The sequence below is a fragment of the Arvicanthis niloticus genome, chromosome 4 (assembly GCF_011762505.2).
Source record: "Arvicanthis niloticus isolate mArvNil1 chromosome 4, mArvNil1.pat.X, whole genome shotgun sequence".
Classification (NCBI taxonomy): Eukaryota; Metazoa; Chordata; class Mammalia; order Rodentia; family Muridae; genus Arvicanthis; species Arvicanthis niloticus.
The window spans coordinates 41,690,417-41,712,625 of NC_047661.1; the positions used below are offsets into that span (position 1 = coordinate 41,690,417).

Here is a 22,209-nt window from a genome sequence, read left to right on the forward strand (position 1 = left end):
GTTAGTTTGGCGAGGCATTTGCCAGTCTTTTTTATTTAAGTGGATGTTATGATTTGTTAGAAAAAGGTCTTGGGCAAATCGAATACCTTGTGTTTACATGGCTGATTTCCCAGCACTGGGTGGCCGTTGCTACTGTTTGTCTTAGTTTCCTTTCTTTTTCCTTTATTTAACAATTCCTTTTATTACTTGTTTTGTTTATCATGTGTGCTGCTGGAAGCCACCCCCATTTCCTCCCCTCCAATCCCTCCCTTATTCCCTTGCCACCTTCCCATTCCCTGTGCTTTGTTTTAAGCTCACCAAGTCCTCGTAGTGCTTGCCTCTAATGGGCACGGCTGTAGGACCATCTACTGGGGGATGGGCAGCCACAGCTCTAGGAACACATCCCAAAGGCTCTCAATCACCAGCACCTGTCAATGGCCAGTTTCCTTCCTTCCTTCCTTTCTCTTTCTCTTTTTCTCTCTCTCCTCTCTCTCTCTCTCTCATTTTGTTCAGGTCTTGAGTATGGAGTCCTAGTTGATATGAGTTAGTGAGTGTAACAACCCTGTCATGCCTAGAAGACAATTTCACTGCATAGCTCTACCATCCATGCCCTTAACATTTTCCCACCTGCTCCAGCACAATAATCCCAGAGCCTTGGAGGGGAAGTGACTATAGATGCCCCATTCAGAGCTGAGAAATCCAGTCTTTTCTTCTCTGCATACAGACCAATGGTGGGCCTCTGTATTGATTGCCATCTGCTTCAAAAGCAGCTTTTCTGATGGGGTTGAAGGATGCCCTATTCTTTGGGAATAAGGGTGAGAACTTAGTTGGAAATTTTATGTCCATTCAGGAGAATGGAAGACTTAGGTAGCCATGGCTTATTTGGCCTAGTTAATGGCTTCAGGCAGATCTTGTGGAGCAGGACATAAGTCCAATCAAAAAGTGATTCTGTTGCCCCTCCTGCCCTCTTCTCCTAAGTCTTGGGTTTGAAGGCCTGTACCTCCTCCCAGCCTATTTGGAAGGCTCAATCTCAAGTAGTCCTACTTACTCATCAAGAATGGAAACAAACTGATACAGTGGTGTGAAACCACAGAAACTGTACAGGGACACTTAACACGATCACAGCCTAGGAACTCGTCACCAATGACCGTGTCATAGAAAGTGACCAAACAGTACAAGGGGCCGTGAAGTTGAAGACTGTTTATGCCAATGTGAAGTCAGTGAGCGTAAGATAAGGGAAGGAGATGGGATGGAGCGACGAGCAAAGCAGGGTTCTGTAAGCGAAAGACGGAGCAGAAAGTAGTATGAAGGGGCAGAAAAAGGAGCAAGAGGTAAAGGGGGAAAAACGAGGGTCAAGAGAGAGCTCATGGGGTAAAAGCACTGGCCATCAAAGCTTGGCGACCTGAATTCAATCCCCAGAATCCAGAGTTTGGACTCCCAGCTGGCCTCAAGTTCAAGGGTTATTCTCTGTTGAGATCTGTTCCAAGATGGCCGGCCACCTTTCCCCTACCCTTTCCCATTGTAAGGCAGTCTCAGGCTGCTCACACCTTGCGTGTAGTCAGTGTCTGGCCCTCCTGCCTTCCCCAGCTGCCTCATTCAGGGGCTGTCTCAGGACAAACCGGAGCTCCCCAACTTCAGGTTTTCCAGATCTTTGGCCCCCTGGGTAGCTCGGTTCTTAATAACAGCTATTCTGGAGACTCCCACACCCATCACTCAGCATGGCAACATGAGATCTCTCTTTCCCTGACCAGTTGAGAATCAGTCCTTCCAAAACTTGCAATTGGCTTTTAGAATGGTGAGGGTCACGGGCAAGAGCATGGGCCTGTCTGGAGTATTGCGCTAACAGGCCAGCTTTCATCTGGCTCCCGCCCACTTCCACTCCCCACCCCGAGACCCTGGGGATTTACAGCTGTTTCACTTCCTTCTTAGTGTTGTGGTCCCTACCCCACCCCTACACATTTCCGGTATCCTTTACTTTCTTTTTGAATTTGGAAGCCCTTTCTCTATGTATTTCTTTGTGGTTGTGTTTGTTCTTATTCTGACAGTCTCCTTCCCTGGCTCACTCGCCTCCACTCAGCCAGCCACCTGACTAATGTAATGTAATGTAATGCTCTAACATAACATCTTTGATGTTGCAGGAAGCACTACGCATTGTTTATATTAATTCACTCATTCTTAAATTGGTAATGGTGGTGGCTTCAGTGTCCACAGATTCTTTTTGTCGTTTGGAGACTTTAAGGCAAATGAACAGTATTCATTGAAAGTACATTTTAAGCCTCAAGTGGTTTAAACGGGTGGTTTGTTTTAAAGATAGTGACAATGGGTAGCTTCAAGGTTCAAGCAGGGGTCAAGGTCAGACTGTTAAGTGCAGGACTACAAAGCAAAGCTGGTCTGTGTTCAGGCCCCACCTGCAGCTCTGAATCAAGAGGGAGCCAAAACAAGACTCACCTGTCACAGACATTCAGTTCTCCCAGAGTCACCTCCAGCAGAAGCTGCCTGCGAGGGCTGTCTGTGTTAACTCGAGTTGAATGTCCTCTCACAGAAGTTAGAACTACATACGACATGCAGAAAATAATTCTAGTGCTGCCGGGTAGAAATCATGGGCCAGGGGGCTGATTTAGGGTCACAGTGCTGGCCCCAAGGCAAGTTTCAAGAACCTTAATGGCATTGGTACAGAGATGATTCCCTCGAATGATTTTCCGGGCATGCTATTGTGAGGGAGTTGTGTGACGCTCACACAGCCCTGGCCACTTTAGTCAGGTCATACTGCTGGGGCCTGAGGTTGTATTTGAGAATCCAAGATAGCCGTTGCCCTCAGGAGCTTCTCTGAAGGTTTCTGTTATTCCTACAGGGCATCTAGCTTCTAAGTCCTAGAGCCATGTTTTAGAGACACAGACCTCCCTAATAATAATGATGTCCGTGGTGGTGGTGGTGGTGAGCTCCTGATCTCAGATTTGGTTTCTTTAAAAAAAGAAATGACTGAAATAATTTTCTTCTGGAGTCCTTTTGGGAAACGTTGTAGAAATGCATCAGAGTGCCACACGACATAGGCTGAGTCCACTATTATCCCATCAGCCAGGTTTTAATCAATGGCAAAGAACAAAGGAGAAGAAATCTTACACTTGAAAAGAAATACGGCAAATAGATCACATGTTGACTTCTTGACAATTGTTATACTATTTAAAAGGGCATTGGCTGTTGGAGTTTGGCAATAGCCAGTTCTGACTTACATCTTTCTCACTTCCTCTTGCAGTTCTATTATAATCTGGGGATTCTCAGCCTTTTAATTTTTTTTTCCTGTTAGAAAATATAATTTCGGGAACGTCAGATTATGAGGCCTTCTAACTGGAAGAGCTCAGTTTTGCTGTCTGCAGGTTTGTTGACCTTCATTGAATCCTATTCTGACGGGGCACGGGGAATTAGAGCACCTGAACTCCAGGCCCCACGTCACTAGCTACTATGGTGGCTACTCCTCCTAGCCCTTTGTGTTTAAAATGCTGTTTCTCCCATCTCCTCCTTTTGGGTCTTGTTCATAGCCTTTTCTTTCCTGCATTGTGGCCACAGAGTCCCAGTTTCAGTCATAACGAGAAGGGTTAGATAGGAAACAAACGCTGACAAGCTCAGCTGGTTTATACTCACACTGCCTGGGTATCATGGAAGCAATTGGCATCCCGTGGGTCCCTACCTGCTCCTGGATGCTAGCTCACCTCCACCAGCTTGAGATGTGACGTAGTTAGTGCCGACAGTGGTTTTTCTTCACTTCCATAATATACTGTATCTACATTTGTACAGATCTTTTTACTCTTCATTTGAAGAATAACTGATAATTCACCTTTGCAACAGTTATCGTTAGGGTTTCTATTACTTGGATAAAACATCATATACAAAAGCGCCTTGAGGAGTAAAGGGCTTATTTTTCTTATGTTTCCACATCAGAGTCCATAACTGACAGATTTCAGGGCAGGAATTCAAGCTCGGCAGAAACCTGAAGACATGGAGGCCATGGACGAGTGCTGCTTATCGGCTCGTTCAGCCTCCGTACAGCCCCAGGACCACCAGTGCAGGGGCGGAACTGCCCATAGTGAGTGGGACACTCCCATAGGAATCATTAATAAAACTGCCCACAGGCAAATCTGGTGGGTGCATTTTCTCAGTTGAGGTTCCCTCTTTCAAAATGACTCCAGCTTGTGTCAAGTGGGCATAAAATTAGCCAGCACGGTACTTCCTTACCTGCCAAAACTCTGCTACATAAAAGCTTACTATGTATCTCTCTTAGAGAACAAGGAGGGCTCCTGAGCCATCACTTCTGACTGCTGCTGTTAGCTTAACCACCTCACTGAGGAGACACTGAATTCTGTAATGAAATTCAGGGCTAATGGGAATTCTTTTGTGACTTAGGGCTTGGAAGGAGAGTGCGGGCACCATGGTTGGGCCTCATGATTTCTGGCCCCAACACTAACCATGCCTCTTTTTTGTAATTTTGGAAAATTGGAGGTGTGTTTTTTCACATGACAGCTGGCAGTCAGACTGCAAACAGTCCTAGAGATGAGACCCATAGCACTGACTGGGTTTAGACACAAGGGCTGCCCCCAGCCCTGGACAAAGGACTTTGCTCACAGGGGCTTGCTGAATGTACCAGCTTGAGAGGTAGTGGTGACTTCTGCATCTGTCCACAGTACATGCACAACAGGTAGTATGATGCAAACAGGAAAATGAAGCATGACATTGCTTTTGAAAAAATTTTATTAAAAAAATTAAAGTGTGTGTATGTGCCCGTGTGTACGTGTGTTTGTAAAGATAAAAACAAAAAAACTAAACCCACACAACTGACACTTGCCTTTAAAATGACAAGCATGTGACACTGGTTATCAAGTTCTCCCAACCACTGATCTAGTCTTTCACATCAGTTACAGTCAAGGAGGGCTTCCAAAGGAAGCCATATGTAAACAAGTCATCCTACTATGGTGAGCAACAACTATGTGCGAACTCTCAACTCACTGAGAGCCTGAGTGCAGGCTAACCCCAGGAGTTGCTCTAACCCCATGGATTTAGAGTCTGGTCTCAATGTGGTGTGTGCAGAGGCTGAGGGAGGACAGTAGAGACCAACAGTGTCAACAGAGGATGGCCTTAAAGCACCTTTAGATCCTGGACCCTTTCCCACAATTCAAGCCAGTAATCCTCAGACTCTGAGAAGATGAGGTGGTTCAACTTTGTTGATTCTCTAGCTGTGCTGGAGACTAGTACCACAGGTGATTCTGTGTAAAAACCCAGCCTGAACAGTATTAAAGCAATTGATACCTCCTAGAAATAAAGGGAATCTCATGAAAGTCACTGTGCTTTTGTTGGCTCAGGGTGAGGCAGGGGAGGCAGCCCCCAGCAATCTGTCAAGAGCTGTTCAGGACGTAAATAGACAAGAGTTGATCTGAGATCACAGGACAACCTCCAAATTACTAACAGGCCAACCCCACTTATCACAGTTCCGTGAACTTTGTTCCATCAGCGACAGACAGGAAGCTGCTGTTTAAGTAAAACATAGGACAGTTGTGGGTCCTGACTTGGGAAGACGTACTGAATAAAACATCTATTAAAAAAACTTTATTAAACATAGAGCGATATGCCCAAATAACTTCCCAGGGTTAGGAGGGCCTCCTGGAGCCTCACTGACAGCATGTAGATATCGTGACATTGATTCCAAGGTTCCCATTATCTGCAAAGAGATGTGCTATGGCTGTGTCAAAAACAAGGCAGTCACTGTTCATGATGGCTGCAGCCACGCCATCGTGAATGGACCGGGGTGTGGCCTCCCAGGTCAGTCTCCTCCGGTTCCCGTTCAACTCCAGTCTGTAGGCAAAGTTCTCAGCTTGCTTCCGGGTGCCGATGAGGAGGACGATGGCGAAGAACTGCTGGTGACCTTCGTACTTCTCTTGCTTCTCAAGTACCAGCATGAAGTGGTGGCCAAAACAAGACTGCATCATCACCCAGTCCACAGCTCCCGGCAGGTTAATGTCTGTAGCCAGGAAGACTATGTCCTCTCCCTGAAGGGTAGTGATACTCTTGTGAGCGTGCATGAGATGGGACATCACTGCTTCCAGGGATCCCTGCCACTTGCAGGAGGCACCAGGACAAGGGCAGGAATAAGGACGGTATTCACAGATGTCTTCATGCTCTGGTTTCTCTGTGTGGTGTAGAGTCAGGGAACAGCCCGTGGTAGCATACTGCAGAGACAGAAGACAACAAACTGCATCATGGAGTCTTTTCAAAATCTCCTTGGTGCCAGCATCTATGCATACATACCCAGATGGGTTTCCTGGGCTCAAATTCTATCTTTATCTAAACTACCTTTGTTCATGGAGAGTCAAATATTCCAGATAAGTCTTAGTTTCTATTCATTGTCAATAGCATCATGTGCATGTGTAAAATCAGTGCACTGCTTTCTAGATGCCCATCTCAACAGTGGTAAACAATGAGGATTAATTGTTCTTTTACATATACCACCAGACAAGCAAAACTACTGAGATAACATGGCCCTTTTTCTCATTTTTGATAAGCCCTGATTCAAGTGCTTGGAAGTGGGGTGAGCAAGGGAACACTGAATCATCTCTAGGCTTTTCCTGCAAACAGATGACTTTGAAGACAGCACAGTTTCACTCTAATCCTTCCTAAGACTAATGTCAGGTCATCTAGTTAGTAGGCAAGGCTCCCTTGTAGTTCCCTGTTCTTGACTGCCAGCACAGCTAAGCCTGGGTGGAGGAGGCTGGGATCCTCTTTTATTGTCTTGCTGTCACCTCTATCCTTACTGCCCCCAAAGTGCTGTGCCTACAGGATTTTGTTTTTAAAGAATCACATTCAGGACTGGCACCTTAGCAGAGGTTAAGGTCCTGAAAGCCCACTAAGTTCTCCTGAAATTGCTTCCTCGTGGTCAAGCACACACTTCTTGCTGATGAGGCTTGTGGGACCTCACTCCAGGCTGGGAAAGCAGGAGCTGGGTGAACGTTTAGATGCTTCCTTACTGGGACAGGAACAAAATCATTCTTTTCCTTCCCATTCTCAGGAAATTCTCAGTAGATATATCATGTCTATCATGGCAGAAGGCCATACTAAAAGGAACTGAAGTATTTCCACTCTCAACCTTCACAAGAATGATGATAGTTAACTCTAGTTACCAGAGGGAGGATCGATCCAGAAGCAGGTACCTACCCAGCACTCTGCACTGTGGTCACAGGAAAAAAAAAAATTAAGAAATGACAACTGCTCCTTAGGTAAAAGGAGGAGTTAGCCTCCTCTGTCTGGAGCATAGGGTGACAGACAGACTGCCCAGCTTCCTTGCACTTACTCCATTCAAGCCTGCAGGCACCAAAGAAGGGACAGCACCAGGCCACCTTTCTAGGATCCTAAGATAAAAAAGCAACCACCAAGCTCACAGCTGGTTTTGCTTCTCCCCACTCCCCCCCTGATTTATAATCCCCTTATAAACTTAACACAGGTCAAGTTCCAATCCTTACAGAATGTCTTTCTAGCCACCAGGAGGGCCTGAGTATCTTCACACAGGACATAGAAGACAAGACAACAACAGCTGCTCCCCACAGGGAATTCAAAGACACTGCAAGAAAAACAGAGCATGGCGGAGGGTAGGGATAGGGGTGGGTAAGAGGGTACGTGTCAGTATGCCTTTGCTCTGGAGGCTAAGACAGAGGGTTGCATGTTTCATCCAGGCTCTTCCTGAATTACACAGAACTCCTTTTCAAACAAACAAAACCAAGCAAGGAAAGAAAAAAAAAAAAAAAAAAAAACAAAAAAACAAAAGAACAAAAAAACCTCATGTCTCCATTACCTTGGCTGAAGTGTTTCTGTGTTACCTGACAGAATTGTTTGCTCATATTTCAGAACTGTAGACTAATTTTTAAGGTTCAGATAAAAAAAAGTCTTCGTCAGAAGAAGAAACAGATTTACCCATTTCTATTTACATTCTGTGCTCTCAACTTTCCAAAGCCTCACAAAGAAGTCCCTCTGGACTGTTTTAAAGCCGGGGTGTGGGCAGGACATAGAGCCTCCTGTGGATGGTGGGGCTGGCATTTCAGTCCAGAGTTTTTAAAGCACACATAAACGCAACAAAAATAGCAAGAACGTCTCAGAGCCTGGCTCAGTGTTTGGATCTGAAGATGGCTTAGAATGGGCTGTTGACCTTAGCTGTCAGGATGAAGCCCAAGAATGAGGCAAAGTCTGGCACAGCGCATCCAGGATAGCACCCTCTGAACCTCTTCCCCACAGCCCCAGACTACTCCACCTCTCAGAGCCAACAAATGTTTATAGCACCAGCATCACTTGGTAACTTGCCTGCTTGGGCAGGAATGTTTATATGCTTAGATTTTACACATGCAACTCTTCTTCAGGGTAACCCCTTCAAGTCACAAACATAAGGCAGTCATTTCCTTGCACTCATGTGAACAATGGCATTCTGGAAAGAACTTACTACAGGCTCTACTAACTTAAACATGTTTTTAAAGCTTTGGGTGTTTTACGGATTCTTTTAAACCAGCTGAATTTCAACACCAATCTATTTTGTGGTAATTCGGTACCACTGAGGCCATTTCTATGGTAACGGGATTAAAGATGATCTCCAAAAGGAAAACATTCCAACTTTGTTTGTTTGTTTTTGTGGTGCCTGTGTAAGTCAACTCACCCATTTGTCTGGCTTATCCATGCTACGTATGCTATCCACTTGACACAGCCATGGCTCAATGGTCTAGGGCCATTTGAAGCAAATGATTCTCTTCCTGACATCTGGGCTGAAAGGGCTTTCCATTTACAGACCTGGTTCTCTGCTGTACCCAAATGCTGCTGAGAGGAGCCCCTGGGCTCCTTTGCAGAGAGGCTTGTGTGTCCTGGGACACACCCACAGCTATAAATGATATTTCTCCTTTGGGAAAGATGTGCTCATTTTCCCCAGAGGGTGGAGGTTATTTCTAAGCCAACCTCTCTAAATAAGAAGTAGGAAAAGAGAAGAAAGGAATACAGAGAAAAGAAGGAGACATGAGAGGCCCAGCTCAAGGCTAACCAGCGTGGGGAGGAGGAGAAAGAAATGTGGACTGTCACGCTTAGGACATCTTTACAGCAGCCTGTCAGGTGCTGCCACTCGAAGGTTCTGTGCAAACACGTTCTGCCTCTGAAAGGCTGTGTGTAACCTGCGGCTTTGTGTTTAAGTCTTTGCAGAAAGCAGTAAATAGTTCCCATTCTTTCCCAGATAGGATGTTTAAGGGCTGTATTTAAGGTGGAATTGAGGCAGGGTTGCCCTCTTTGGGTCGCAGAAACCCTTTTATATACAAATACAAACTTTCATACACAAATGTGTATAATGAGACATCAAGGCATCTGGATCACTAGACATTTGTTTACCTAATAAACAGTAACACTTTGTTTATAAAATGAGGCTATACACTAAATACTTTCTCTCTGCACACTGCTAATGTATGCTATGGTAGGTTTAGACTGAGTCATTTAATCTGTTTCATTAAACTTGATGCTGTGTAATTCCAGAATGACACACTGAACACCAACAGTTGGTCACCCACTACAACAGAGGTACCAGGAGCTCCATGGCAGAAGCTGGTTCCTCTGGGGCATAACAAGGTAAACGCCCTGCCTCCATCTGCTTACCTCCAAGGAAATAGCTCAAACTCATTAACAGGAGAGCTGCCTGTGTCTCAAATGAGTATCTTTCCAAATAAAATAAAATAAAATAAAATAAAACCCATATTCTGCTGTTGGATGTGAATCAATTCCAAGAAATGACCTTTTCCAGAGTAAGCAAATGCAAACAGTACTCTGCTCCAATCTAAATAAGCTGTAATGATCATAAAATGCACAGTGATGGCTAAATACAACTCTGGCCGGAAGTCCCCACTCTGCATAGTGCATTTCTAGGACAACCACTGAGCTCTCCATGTGCACTGCACAGTGTCTGTGCTGTGTCTTGTTTCCTGATTACTGGAGATGTCCTGTTTTTTAAGAGACACACAAGGAGAGATTTGGGGGTCAGGCAGGGTGCCTGCAGCTTACATCCAAATGTTTAACAATATAGGTCTGAGTTGTAAAAGCAAAATGAAAACACACAGGGAGGAGGGAATAGAGAATCTGGATAAAGGATATATATTTTTTAACACTAATATCACAACTGTTGTCTATGCTTAAATCACATCCAAACTAAAAATGCATAAAGGAACCCAGGAGAAATGTTAGCACATTTACATTTTAAAGGATAAAAGTGTCTTATAAAGAGTTGGTTGAATAAATGAACTGAACCGTCTCCTCGTGTTTTCCTAGCATATAACATCTACATGGAAATAAACCAAAGTTATTCATTTCTCTTTTACTCAGGGTTTTGTGGGACTCATTTTTGTGAAGCAACATAGTTTTGCAACAAAGACAGAACTGTTATAAAAGCCAACGCTTCTCTGTTCCTCACGGAAGTCAGAGTTTCTGTGATGGTGTTGCTATCACCTACTGATCCTTCCAAGGTTGGAAGTCACTGCTGGTGTGTGGACAGCTTTGCCATTTCTGACCACTTCAGTGGCACTGTCCACTAAGTAAACAGGCCCATCGCATCCCAAGACACCATCTAAAAGGTGAGTTCCAAGAGTGAAATTAGCTTGAGCCACCATTTTCTTAAATGGGTGCCAGAAATGGAGTGAAGTGTGGAGGGATGGAGTGATTTATCACGAACGATCAGCAGATAACTATCGAACTACCTAGCTGCTGTCTCTCTTCTTGGCACTCTTCAGATTGTTCAAATGGAAATTCAGGTGAACCTATTATAGTATGACAAACTCAGTATGGCAAGACTTAGGTTTATCAAAATTAACCATTAACCAGGACTGGGGACTGGACCTAGGACCTTGTGCATATAAGGCAAACAATACACTCTTGAACTACATGTCCAGCCTCAAAATAACCTTAAAAAACCAGACTTCTAGGGGATAGAGGGATAGTTTAGTGATTAAGAGCATTGGTTGCTCTTCCAGAAGACCCAGGTTCACTTTCCAGCACCCACAGGGTATCTCACAACTGTCTGTAACTCCAGTTTCAGGGGATCTGGCACCATCTCACAGATACACATGCAGGCAAAACACCAATACACATAAAACAAAAATAAGTCATTAATTTTTCTTCTTTAAAAACAAAGCCTTCTAGCAATTCAAATTAACTTTTGTGTGTATGTGATTAAAATGTTTCTCTGCTCCCCAGATACCAGCAAGTGATCATAGATTACTGCCCATTTTTTATAGTCCTAATAATTTTGTTTAAGCTCTGATTTACTGATTTTATTACCTGCACCTTGTCTACCCGGTACTTATAGACAAATGAATAAATATTAGGTTTATTTGCAGATGATAGACAGTCTCACACCATGCTAATTTTACTTTAACTGGAAATCTTACTGTAGGTTTTAGTATTAAAGAGGGACTCAGTAGTTTCAGATCATGTAAGAAAAATGTTCATATTTTTAAATATCAGAATTATAGGGTTTTTCTATCATTTTCTGGTAAAGATATTTTACATATTTCATTTATATGAACAACTAGAGTGAGGTGTTGACAACTTCTGAAATGTCCCACAGACTTGGCTGTCCTTCTCTTCAAATAGATTTACAATCATTGGTGAAATATTTTCGACCATCTGACCTTGAGCCTGTTAATGTGATTAACAATGAAAAAGTGTGTACTTTTCGAGTTAACCCTTGAACAGCGGGATAAAGTTAAGTCACTCATTCTGTATCTGGTTAATTCTTCCTTTAAACATCCCAGCATATTTTCTTGCAACTCCAATGGTAAATTCCTCACCTCTGCTCCCAAGGCAGAGGGGTGAAGACCTGATTATCAACCAGCAGGGCAGTCATGGTTTTACAGATAATAAATGAGAAGACACTATTACCCAGCCCCAGAACTGCCACACACTGTCATCAAACACTGCTGAGACTAATATGCTGGTAATGTGACAGTTTGTTTAGAGAAGGTCGTTCTAATTTAAATCTTCAGTTCACAAATCCATCTTTTGTTCCTAAGACAAAATAGACCACATACTACAAATAGCTTTCTTACCAAATGGTGTGTTGATGGAAAACTTTGGGGGTAATTACTATCTCAGAGATCTAAGAACATTCTGTAATGGAGAGAGGGAACATGTGGCCTTGTAAACTCTTTGGGCTAGCAATAGTTCATTTTTAATTCTAGAGCAAAAGTTGATTTCTGATGGTGTGTTTCTCATCTGTCCACAGGCAGTCAGCAAGCAAGTACACACTGTCACTGGTAACAAACTACCAGAGTCAAAGGCTTTCTGCCATGCTACTAGCAACATGCCTTCCCCCTTTCAATAAGTGCTTTCCCTGCAATGCCCAGTTTCCCACCTGTACAATAATATCTACAACATTGACAAGCCTTAAATAGTGATTCTCCCTTACTGGGCTTTTCAATCATATTCATCAAACGAATTGGTAGGGTTGTCAGATAAATAAATAATATACAAGGTGCCCAGTATATCTTTCAGATAGGTTTTTAAAAATTAATATACTTATAGCTTCTTCCAAAATTAATCTGTTGCTTAATCAAAGCTCAAATTTAACTAGGCATTGTGAACTCGGTCTGGCAACCTTGGCAGGGAACGCCTCTGATCTCAGTCATTCCTCCCAGACCCAGTGCTTGAGTCTGCAGTGGAAAGGGGATCCCAGCCTCTCAGCCAGGCAGAGAGAATAAAGAAAACTGTGAGAAGAAAGTCACTGCTTCAGACTGAAGCCAATGTTGTCCAAACTGACAAGGCCAAGAGAATGTATTACTAATGAGGGTGCTAATTGCATGTTATCACTTTCACAAGTTAGGAGGATACTGGGAGACAATACACCTGTCAGGCATCTAAAGGGAGGGAAGCCTTTTTCTCCAGCTGGCTTCCCGAGTCCATGTGATGACCTTCTACCCCTTCTGTCTTTAGGCGCAAAAGTGTATGCTCCTGCTACGACCCCTGTGCTCCTGTTTCAGAAGGGCATTGCTGTTCTGCTGCCTATCTGCCTCTACCACTGGACTCAAGGAATGTGAAGGGGGGCAGGGCAGGTGGGGCAGATAGGTGGGTCACTCAGGGGGAATGACCTGGGGCCATAGGGCCAAATGTCAGACAAGACTGGGGTGGTTAAAATTAAGTGGGTCACAAGCAGCAACCAGCTCAGGCCTGAGTTTACTTCAGGGAGGCACTGAATCTTTAGCAACATTGAGGCCATAAAGGACAACACCCAGTGAAAGATGCTGAGTAGAAATGGAACTGCAAATATATCTCAAAGTCTGAACTACTTTGGCCTTGCCATGTAAGACTTGTCCCCTATAGAAACCCCAGAAATAGCATCCTTAGGAAGTGGTCATCTTATACCCAAGGATTCGGGTTAGTAATAATCAAAAGATAGTCACTGCAAGAAAACAAAATTTAAAATGACTACTAACAGGAACCTGACTGAACAGTTCTGGTGCTGTTGGGGAGCTGCAGTTCTGGGCAGCCAGTGAACATGACCTCAAAGAACATGTATCAGTATAGAAAAGCAGATGTGCAAGATCTGAAAGCCAAGAAACAGCATGAAAATTTGTACTTCTCATTTTCCCTGCTTTTTCTTGGTGGGAGAGGTGTGAGTGAATGAAACCAGTATATTACAGGCATGTTTGCAAGAAAATTTAAAATAGAATCATGGTTCTTTTTAGGGCTTATGGGGCACTTTGATTTTATATCATTTCCTGTTCCATCATACATTTAAAAGGAACATTGTGTTTCCTCTGAATAAAAATGTAAATAAAAGTTATAACTTAAAATGTGTAAAGTAAGATATGTAAAATAAAATATATATGCTTAAAAGTGATCCCTAACCAAATGAGGCTTTAAAAGATTCCAGATCCTCCCAACAATGGCACATGCCCACCACCTCAGGAGACTGAGGCAAGAGGATCATGGGTTTGAGACAGCATGGGATATATAACATGGCCTTATTTTTCTCAATTAAAAAAGGAAGGTAAGGAAGGAGGAAGGAAGGAAAGGAGAGAAAAATAGATTACAGAAATGAGAAGAATGAAAAAAGTCTTATCCCTGAAACACCAATGACTAATGTCAGGGCCATATCACCTGGCTCTAGAAAACTCAAGATGGCCTTATACCACCAGGCGTTCGGGAGGGAAGCCCACTGAGAGAACGTGTGGGAGGAAGTAAGAATGACTCTCTTTTCTTTCTCACGTTGATGCCTGCCTGTAGTGACACTACCCTCATCATTTGCTTCCTGAGAGTTTCTAATTAACTGTGCATTTATTTAGTGCCAGGGCAGTGCGAGACATTTTGCCTGAATTATTACTACCAAACCCAACATCACCCTATTTTACAAATGAGCCACTGGGGCCTAGAGGAGCCAGCCACAGTGGGAATAGAGTGAAGATGTAAACCAGAAGGTTTGATTGGGACCTGCTCTTAAATCTATCACAGCCAAGGAGCCTACCGGTAGCAGGGACCAAAGACAGCGCCTTTGTTCACCCAAGGTTTTAAAAAAGGGCATAAACCCTCATGTTTCCCACAGGAATCCTGTCTATTCTATCTCTATGGTAACTCCTTACCCCATAGATACTGAATAGTCTAAAAGAACATTCCATAAAAAAATCTTTACCCAACTGGAAGTGAAAGGTGACAACAATAGTTGGGTAACTACCCAGGAACTAAAGGAAAAGGATAGGTGATTGATGCAAAGGTAACAGAGCACAACAGGTAAATTTCAGGAGCTACAATAAGACCTGAAGGATGAAGACATATTTAACCAGGAAAACAGCTCTAGTTTCCTTTTCTGGATGTGCAAAATGGAAAGTCACTCTAATATCCAAGGTGTAATCACATATCTCCAGCAGTATTTGCTGGTGGTGGGTGCTGGCATTCAGGTGATCAACTGTACACCCATCTTGTGCCTCTCCTGAGTGAAGGCCTTACATGTTTGAATAAGCAGTGCTACTAAGCCTGGCCTTCATACAATCACACCGATTGTATGAAGCACTGAATATGATGCACTGAATGGGGCTTACAAGAAAGAGCTATAAAGAACAAAAGAGACTCCAGCTGAATCTCAGACTGGTACTTTCTAGGCCAGACGCGCCATACTTTTTAGCTGGCCTCTAGTCTGTTTGTAGGAAGGATCAACTTTAGTGGCAGTTGACTCCAGTTCCAGGTCATGATCGGGGTAACCCTTTGGTCAATTACATCAACGCTCAACTTTAGTATTGCTTTGCAATTTTCTGGCCTTCAATTCCACTTGACATTCAGAAGCTGTACTTTGTTCTTTAAAGTACTGAATGAACCTTGGAGTAATGGATGTGAGTTCTGGTTCTTTGTGTAATATTCTAAGTCTCTGGGCTAACATGGCCAATTTCAGGCAATTGTGAAGACAGCACAGACAGCTTCTGAAGACAACGATTCATGGGAGAATTTGTGTGAGTAAGAAGAAATCTTTATAAGTACTTTTTGCTAGTGGCCTTCCTTGTCGCAGCACCAGTGGGCCTCTATTTGCACTGGTGAGGAAGGGCCTTCTATGGCCTTTTAAATTTGATCTTAAGATAGACCTCCACGTAGAAAGTCTCTCTATTCATTATAATAGATGAGCTAATTGGCTCAGGGAGGTTCCTGCCCAGACCACAGCTAGGCCTTCTGAGAACCTGACTCTTCTGCCTTCTCTCTAGGGAGTTTGTTCCCATGACCACTTAGCAGATTCTAGAATTTTAGGGCAAGAAAAATCTCTGGTGTTATCATTTACTCCTAGCACTGCTTCTAAAGACCCCAAGGGCTAAAAATGAATCACTTTGTACTGAAGTCAACTAGCTACTGGGACAACAGTTACATTCTATCACTGAGCAGTATGAATGCCCCTTAGAAAACAAAGATCTAAAGAAAGCAACTTACAAAATCACTGCCAGGGCTGTCTGTGGAGCTAAGTTCGGTTCTTTCTACCAGCCCCATGCTTCCAGAAATAAGACTCAGATTCAAAATATATTTACAAATACCTTGGCCATATAGCTAGGCTCTAGTCTGACTAGATTAGAACTTACACAACCCAATTATTTTAACCTACAGTGCCACATGGCTGGTTACCTGTGCTCAGGCACCATGTGTTCATCCCTTCACTTCTGCTCAGGTACATTGATTTTCCACCTTGCTCTATTCCAGAATTATTCTTTTGCCCTGATGGCCTACCTTCTATTTTCTGCTTAAGTCATAGGCCATATGCTTTTTAATTGACAGGTGATACGTCCATACAATACACAAGATGCTCTTTCTATAGCTGTCAGACTTCCAAATTGAGTATGCAGAGAATCTAGCTCAGTAAACACTGCCTAAAACAGAACCAACCAACCAAAGGCTGTCCCTAAAGCTGTAGGAATTTGGCATGTAGATATGGATAGTTTGGCCTATTAGTGCTGCTGACTTTATGTTTGAATTTGGCCAAAGGTGAGCGAATCAGGGAGGGATCAGGGGTTAAGATTTGACATCAAAGTCCAGTTTCTAGGTTTTCTCTTTTTTTCCCGCCTATGAATGCCTGGCATGGCTGTCTCCACATTCCCAGCTCTTACGAATGAGTAAAAGGTTGCCCTTTGGTTTGTTTTTGTGATAAGGAGTCTGACTATGCTGCTCCAACACACTGTAGGAAATACTAAACCTCTCTAGTCTTCTTATATCATCCTATGACATGTTTTCCATTTTTATTTATCGTCTTTGAAAGTTCCTGGAATGTGACTGCAAATCATCACTGAACTTGAAAGCCTCAGCTTTCTTTTCTGAGGTCAGACTGTAACAATGTTGCTTTGTTAAAAAGTCAGACAACCTAGCTGACACTTTAAAGGAGTGGCCCCAAGTAATACAGTTGAGACAAACTATCTAAATACTCCCAGGGACTAGTGAAAGGAAGAAAGGTAACTGACATATATAGCCTCAGGGGCTGGGGAAGCCTGTTGTTTTTCTCAACCTCCCTAAAGCTGTGACCCTTAAATGACCCTTTAATCCTTCACTCATGTTGTGGTGACCCCCTCCCATAAATTTATTTAGTTGCTATTTTATAACTGTAATTTAGCTACTGCTATGAATCATAATGTAAATACTTGTGTTTTCAGGTGATGCTGGTTTGACCCCAGGTTGAGAATCACTGTTCTAGAGAGGCTGAGGAGCTTAAGCCCCTACAAAGAGAGCAGCCCTAAACTGAGCTGGATCACCTGAGCTAAGTACACAGACCTTATTCCTTAATGTTTCTCATTTCCAGTAAAGAGTTTTGCTTGCTGCAGTTAAGTACACATCATCCAAATTTGGCTTTCCCACACCAAGTGGCTGAGCTAGCTTGCTTAAATAGTTTGGATTACTGCTTAATCAAATGTAAGGGATACACACTCCAGTTTTATAAACACCATAGATATGCACACACAAAAGTAGCCCTAAGCTTGGCCCAACTGTGCTTTTAAAAACCAGACTGAGAAAAGTACTCTGCATGTACTCTTTATTTGCAGATGATATGAGAGTATATGTTAAGTAACCCAAAAAATTTCACCAGGAAACCTTCTACAGCCAATAAACAGTTTCAGCAAAGTAGCTGGATACAAAGTTAACTCACAAAAATCTATATATGAATGACAGACTGAGAAAAAAAATCAGAGAAATAGTATTTTTCACAATAGCATCAAATAATATAAAATATCTTGGGGTAACTCTAACCAAGCAAATGAAAGAGTTGTCTGATAAAAACTTTAAGGCACTAAAGAAAGAAACTGAAGAAGGTACCAGAAGATGGAAAGATCTCTCATGCTCGTGGATTGGTAGAAAACAGTAAAAACAGCCATCTTACCAAAGCAATCTACAGATTTAATGCAATCCCCATCAAAATTCCAATTCTTCACAGATCTTAAAAGGAAAATTCTCAGCTTCCTATTGAAACACAAATAAACAAACCCAAGATAGCTAAAATAATCCTGAACAATAAAAGAACTGCTGAGGGGTCTCATCATTCCCAAGTTCAAGTTGTGCTACAGAGCTATCTAATAAAAACAGACCAGCACTGGCACAAAACAGAGACTCATCAATGGATGAAACTGCAAACTCATGTAAACACACACACCTATGGACATTTAATTTTTGATAAAGAAACCAGAAGTTCACACTGCAAAAAGAGACAGCATCTTCAACAAATGGTGCTGGTCCAACTTGATATCTGTGTGTAGAAGACTCCAAATAGATCAATATTTGTCACCCCACACAAAACTCTACTCTAGCTGTATCAAAGACCTCAACACGAAACCACATACACTGAATCTGACAGAAGAGAAAGTGGGAATAGCCTTGAACTCATTGACACAGGAAAAGTATTTCCGAACAGAACACCATTAACATGGGTACTAAGATCAACCCACGAAACTGAAAAGCTTCTGTAAAGCAAAGGACACCATCATTCAGACAGAACACCAGCCTACAGAGCAGGAAAAGATTTTCACCAACTCCACACCTGACAGAGGGCTAATACCAAAATATATAAGAACTCAATAAACTAGGTATCGACAAACCAAATAATCCAATTAAAAAATAGAATATAGATCTAAACAGAGAATTCTCAACAGGGGAAACTTAAATGGCAGAGAAACACCTGAAGAAATGTTTGGCACCCTTAGCCATCTGAGAAATATAAATCAAAATGACTTTGAGATTCTATTTTCTGCCTGTCAAAATGGCTGAGTTATTCAATAACACAAGAGACAGCTCATGCTGGGGAGGATATGAAATAAGAGAAACACCCATTCACTCTGGGAGGAGTGCAAATTTATATAGTCACTATGGAAATCAGTGTGGTGGTTCCTCAGGAAGATGGGAATTGACCCCAAGACTCAGCTCTACCACTCTTGGGCACATATCCAAAGGGTGCTTCCTCTTACCACAGTGACAGACATGTTCATTGTTCCTCTATTCATAATTCCTAGATGTCTCTCTAAAGAAGAATGGATATGTCCACGTGGGACATTTACACAATGGAGTATTACTCAGTCATTAAGAAGAATGCAGTTTGCAGGTAAAGAGAACTAGAAAGAGTTCATCCTGAGTGACCCACAGTGATGGAGGACACACACTGACACACAGCATGCACAGGGCCTGTAGGACCTCTGCACAGGGTCCTCTGGGTATACATTATGGCTTCCAGAATGTGAGAACCAGTGGGTCTCTGATTCTTGTGCTTTCTCCTGGTCTTTATCTTATTGTTACCATCCTGTAGAAGCTTGTTCTTTTTAAATGACAGACAGAAAGGGAATGGATCAGGATGGAAGGGGAGGTGGGAAGGAACTGGGAGGAGCAGAGGGAGGGGAAACTGTAATTAGGTTGTATTACAGGAGGGGGAAAATCTACTTTCAATAAAAGGGAGGTGTGAAAATATTTTACCCAAATTGCACAGATGTAGCACCTGAGCTGAGTGAATTAGTAAGTAGTACCAGGGGTGGGGCTAAAGGCAAGCAATTTAATAAGGTGACCATATATCCTAACCCCTCATTTAAACCCTTATTTGAATAAACTATTTTAACTGGCTTTGTAGCTGGGCAGAAGACCTAAGTAACTCACTCATTTTACTGACTTGACTCTGGAGGTTAAAATGAAAATCTCCAGTGAGCTGTTTTTAATTTAAAACAGCTCTTGCCCTAAAAGCTAATGACCACTGAGGAGATAGGCAAGACAACTTAAAACAGTCTCAGGTAGAACAATTACTTTCATTAAAAAAAAAACCCTCAGAAATAGTAACATTATTCCCACTTCCTTGGCAGAGGTCTAGATTAGAAAGGGGCATATAAATGAGAGTGTGAGGATTTTTGTAGGGGTTTCAGTGTTGGCAACAGGATGTTAAAGTATAACCACACAATGTAATCCTATCAGTCATTTAAAATACAGGAGATCAAGTCAAGTTTCAGACATGAAACAGGTGAGGATATTAATTTGTAAAGCTGGTTGTCAGAGGAAAAAAAAACATTATCTCTTTGTGGGTATTTTTAAAAAAGCCTTCAGAGATCGACATTAATGATTCTATTACTTTAGCTGTGAGGACGTAAATATAGGCCCTAAACAAACAGGTGGAGACAAGCAAATGAGAGCTTGGACTTTGGCTTGTGGTTTGCTTCCCCCCCTCCCCCCGCCCCCCCCCCCCTCCCAGGAGCACAGGTAACTCTTTAAATAAAATGCTGGCACTAAGAATTCTCCTTGAGTGTCCTCGTTGAGTCCTAGTGTACTCGAGTTCGTCACACTTAGTTAAAAAAAACAAAAACAAAACAAAACAAAAACCAAAAAACCAACCAAACAAAAAACAGCAGCTACAACTTCGGAGTCCTCCCGAAGCCTGGGAAGCTGAGAGAAGAAGGCGTGGCTTGCAGGGTTTTCTCCTTCCCCGAGTGTAGCAAGCAGTATCCGCTTCCCCTTTGTAAGCACACTCTCAAGAGCTCCCAGATCTCCGGCATGACCATTCCTGCCAAGCTTAGTGCTGGAAACTGTCCGTTTCCTTCCTCCACAATCTCCACGGCCAGCTTCCCTGTCCACGTTTTAGTTAAGCTGTGTAGCCTTACTGAGCACATCCTGCAGGGGACGCGGCCGCACTTGGTTGGGAGAGCTGGGATGCTTCTAAACCGTCAGCAAGTGCCAAGTCATCCAGTTAGTGCTCTGGTAAACATCAGCCATAGTTGCTAGTTCCCAAAATGGACAGGTGGGCCCGGAAACAATGGACAAGGTGTACACGTAAACACACACACACACGAGAGAGAGAGAGAGAGAGAGAGAGAGAGAGAGAGAGAGAGAGAGAGAGAGAGAGAGAGAGAGAGAGAGAGAGAGAGAGAGAGAGAGACTGACTAGTGAGATGCTGCTATTAGCCTCTTAGAGCCTTCAAGTGCGCTGGAGGGCACCTGGACTCTGGAAAGGTTCCTTTCCAGATTTGCGGATGGTAGCTGGTCTTACCTTACAGGGAAACAGAACTGCCGAGGCGACCTTCTCCATAGCCAGGTTCCTGATGCTGGGCGTTAGGGCGCCCCTGCACGTCGGGCAGCAGCTCAACTTCTGGCGGCATTGGTTACACACCAGGTGCCCGGCCTGGCACTGCAGAATGGGGGGCAGGACATAGTCAAAGCAGACCGGGCACTCGAAGAGCGAGGTCAGCTCGTGGTGCTGCGGGGACACCGGGCCGGCCCCGCCGCCGGCGCCGGGGCCTGAGATCACCGCTGCCGCGGCGGGCACCGCGGACGAGCCGGGGCCCGTAGCCGAGATGGTGGCGGCAGCCGGGGGAGCAGCCGGGGACGGGGCGTGCGGGGTCTGAGGCGGCGGCGGCTGCTTGCTGCAGGGTTTGTTAGCGCTGGGGCCGGTGGAGGACGGGCGGCTCATCGCGCTCCGAGCCCACCATGGACCTGCGGGCGTCTGCCTGCCGCGGGGCCGCCCGGGTTAAGGCGGTGCGCGCCCCGCGGGTGGCGGGCTCCGGGGCAACGCCACGGCGCCCAGCCCAGGGACCCGGCGCTGACCCAATCGGCACCGGGAGGGCGGGGACCGGACCGCGCCGATCCTCTCGGCGGCGCCCGGAGTAGTCTGCGCTCTCGCGGCCGTGCGGTGCCCTCCTCCGGCGGCGTTCTGGTGCGCAGAGCCCTGGCCCACCCGCTTCAGGAGCGGCAGCTGACGCAAGCCCCGGGGGCGCGCGCGGACGTGACGCTAAGACACGTGTGCGGCCGACCCGGCACTCTGGGACTGGCAGAGCCACCCTGTGGTCCGCGCAGCTCCGCCCGGCCCGGCTGGCAGCGCCCGAGCGGTTTCCTGCTGGGAACACTTGAATCTGTTGGTCGCCGCCGCGCGGGGTCGCTTCTCGGCGGTTGCGGAAGCCGACAGCCCAGGGAGAGGACGTAGCGAAGTCTTCCGACGCGTCCCTGGGGACCTACGCCAACGCGCACCGGACTCCAGCCAGAAGGGCAACTGCTGGCCCGGCGTGGGCGTGGACCGCGCGCGCGAGTGCGCCGGGGGCGGGGCGGGGCCGGGGGCGGGGCCGGGGCGGGGCTCGGAATCCCCACGTTTCTTTTAGGGTTGAGTCATTGACGCTCTGGAGAAGCTTGCGATCTAGCTACTCGGCCGGTAGCTTGACACGCGGGGGCGGGACCCGGAGTGGGGCGGGAGCCGCGCGAAGGCCTTGGGTGTGGTCGGGCA

The 22,209-nt window shown here is 44.7% G+C and overlaps 1 protein-coding gene across 1 annotated transcript; it reads right to left on the minus strand.

Annotated features, from left to right (window-relative positions):
* Positions 1-5,559: 5,559 nt before the first annotated feature.
* Positions 5,560-21,984, minus strand: Siah2 (siah E3 ubiquitin protein ligase 2). Its single transcript, XM_034501440.2, has 2 exons — positions 20,986-21,984; positions 5,560-6,194 (listed from the first exon to the last, which is right to left on the minus strand). The coding sequence occupies exons 1-2, from the start codon at positions 21,403-21,405 to the stop codon at positions 5,637-5,639; spliced, it is 978 nt and encodes a 325-aa protein (XP_034357331.1). The 5' UTR covers positions 21,406-21,984; the 3' UTR covers positions 5,560-5,636.
* Between the last annotated feature and the right edge of the window lie 225 nt (positions 21,985-22,209).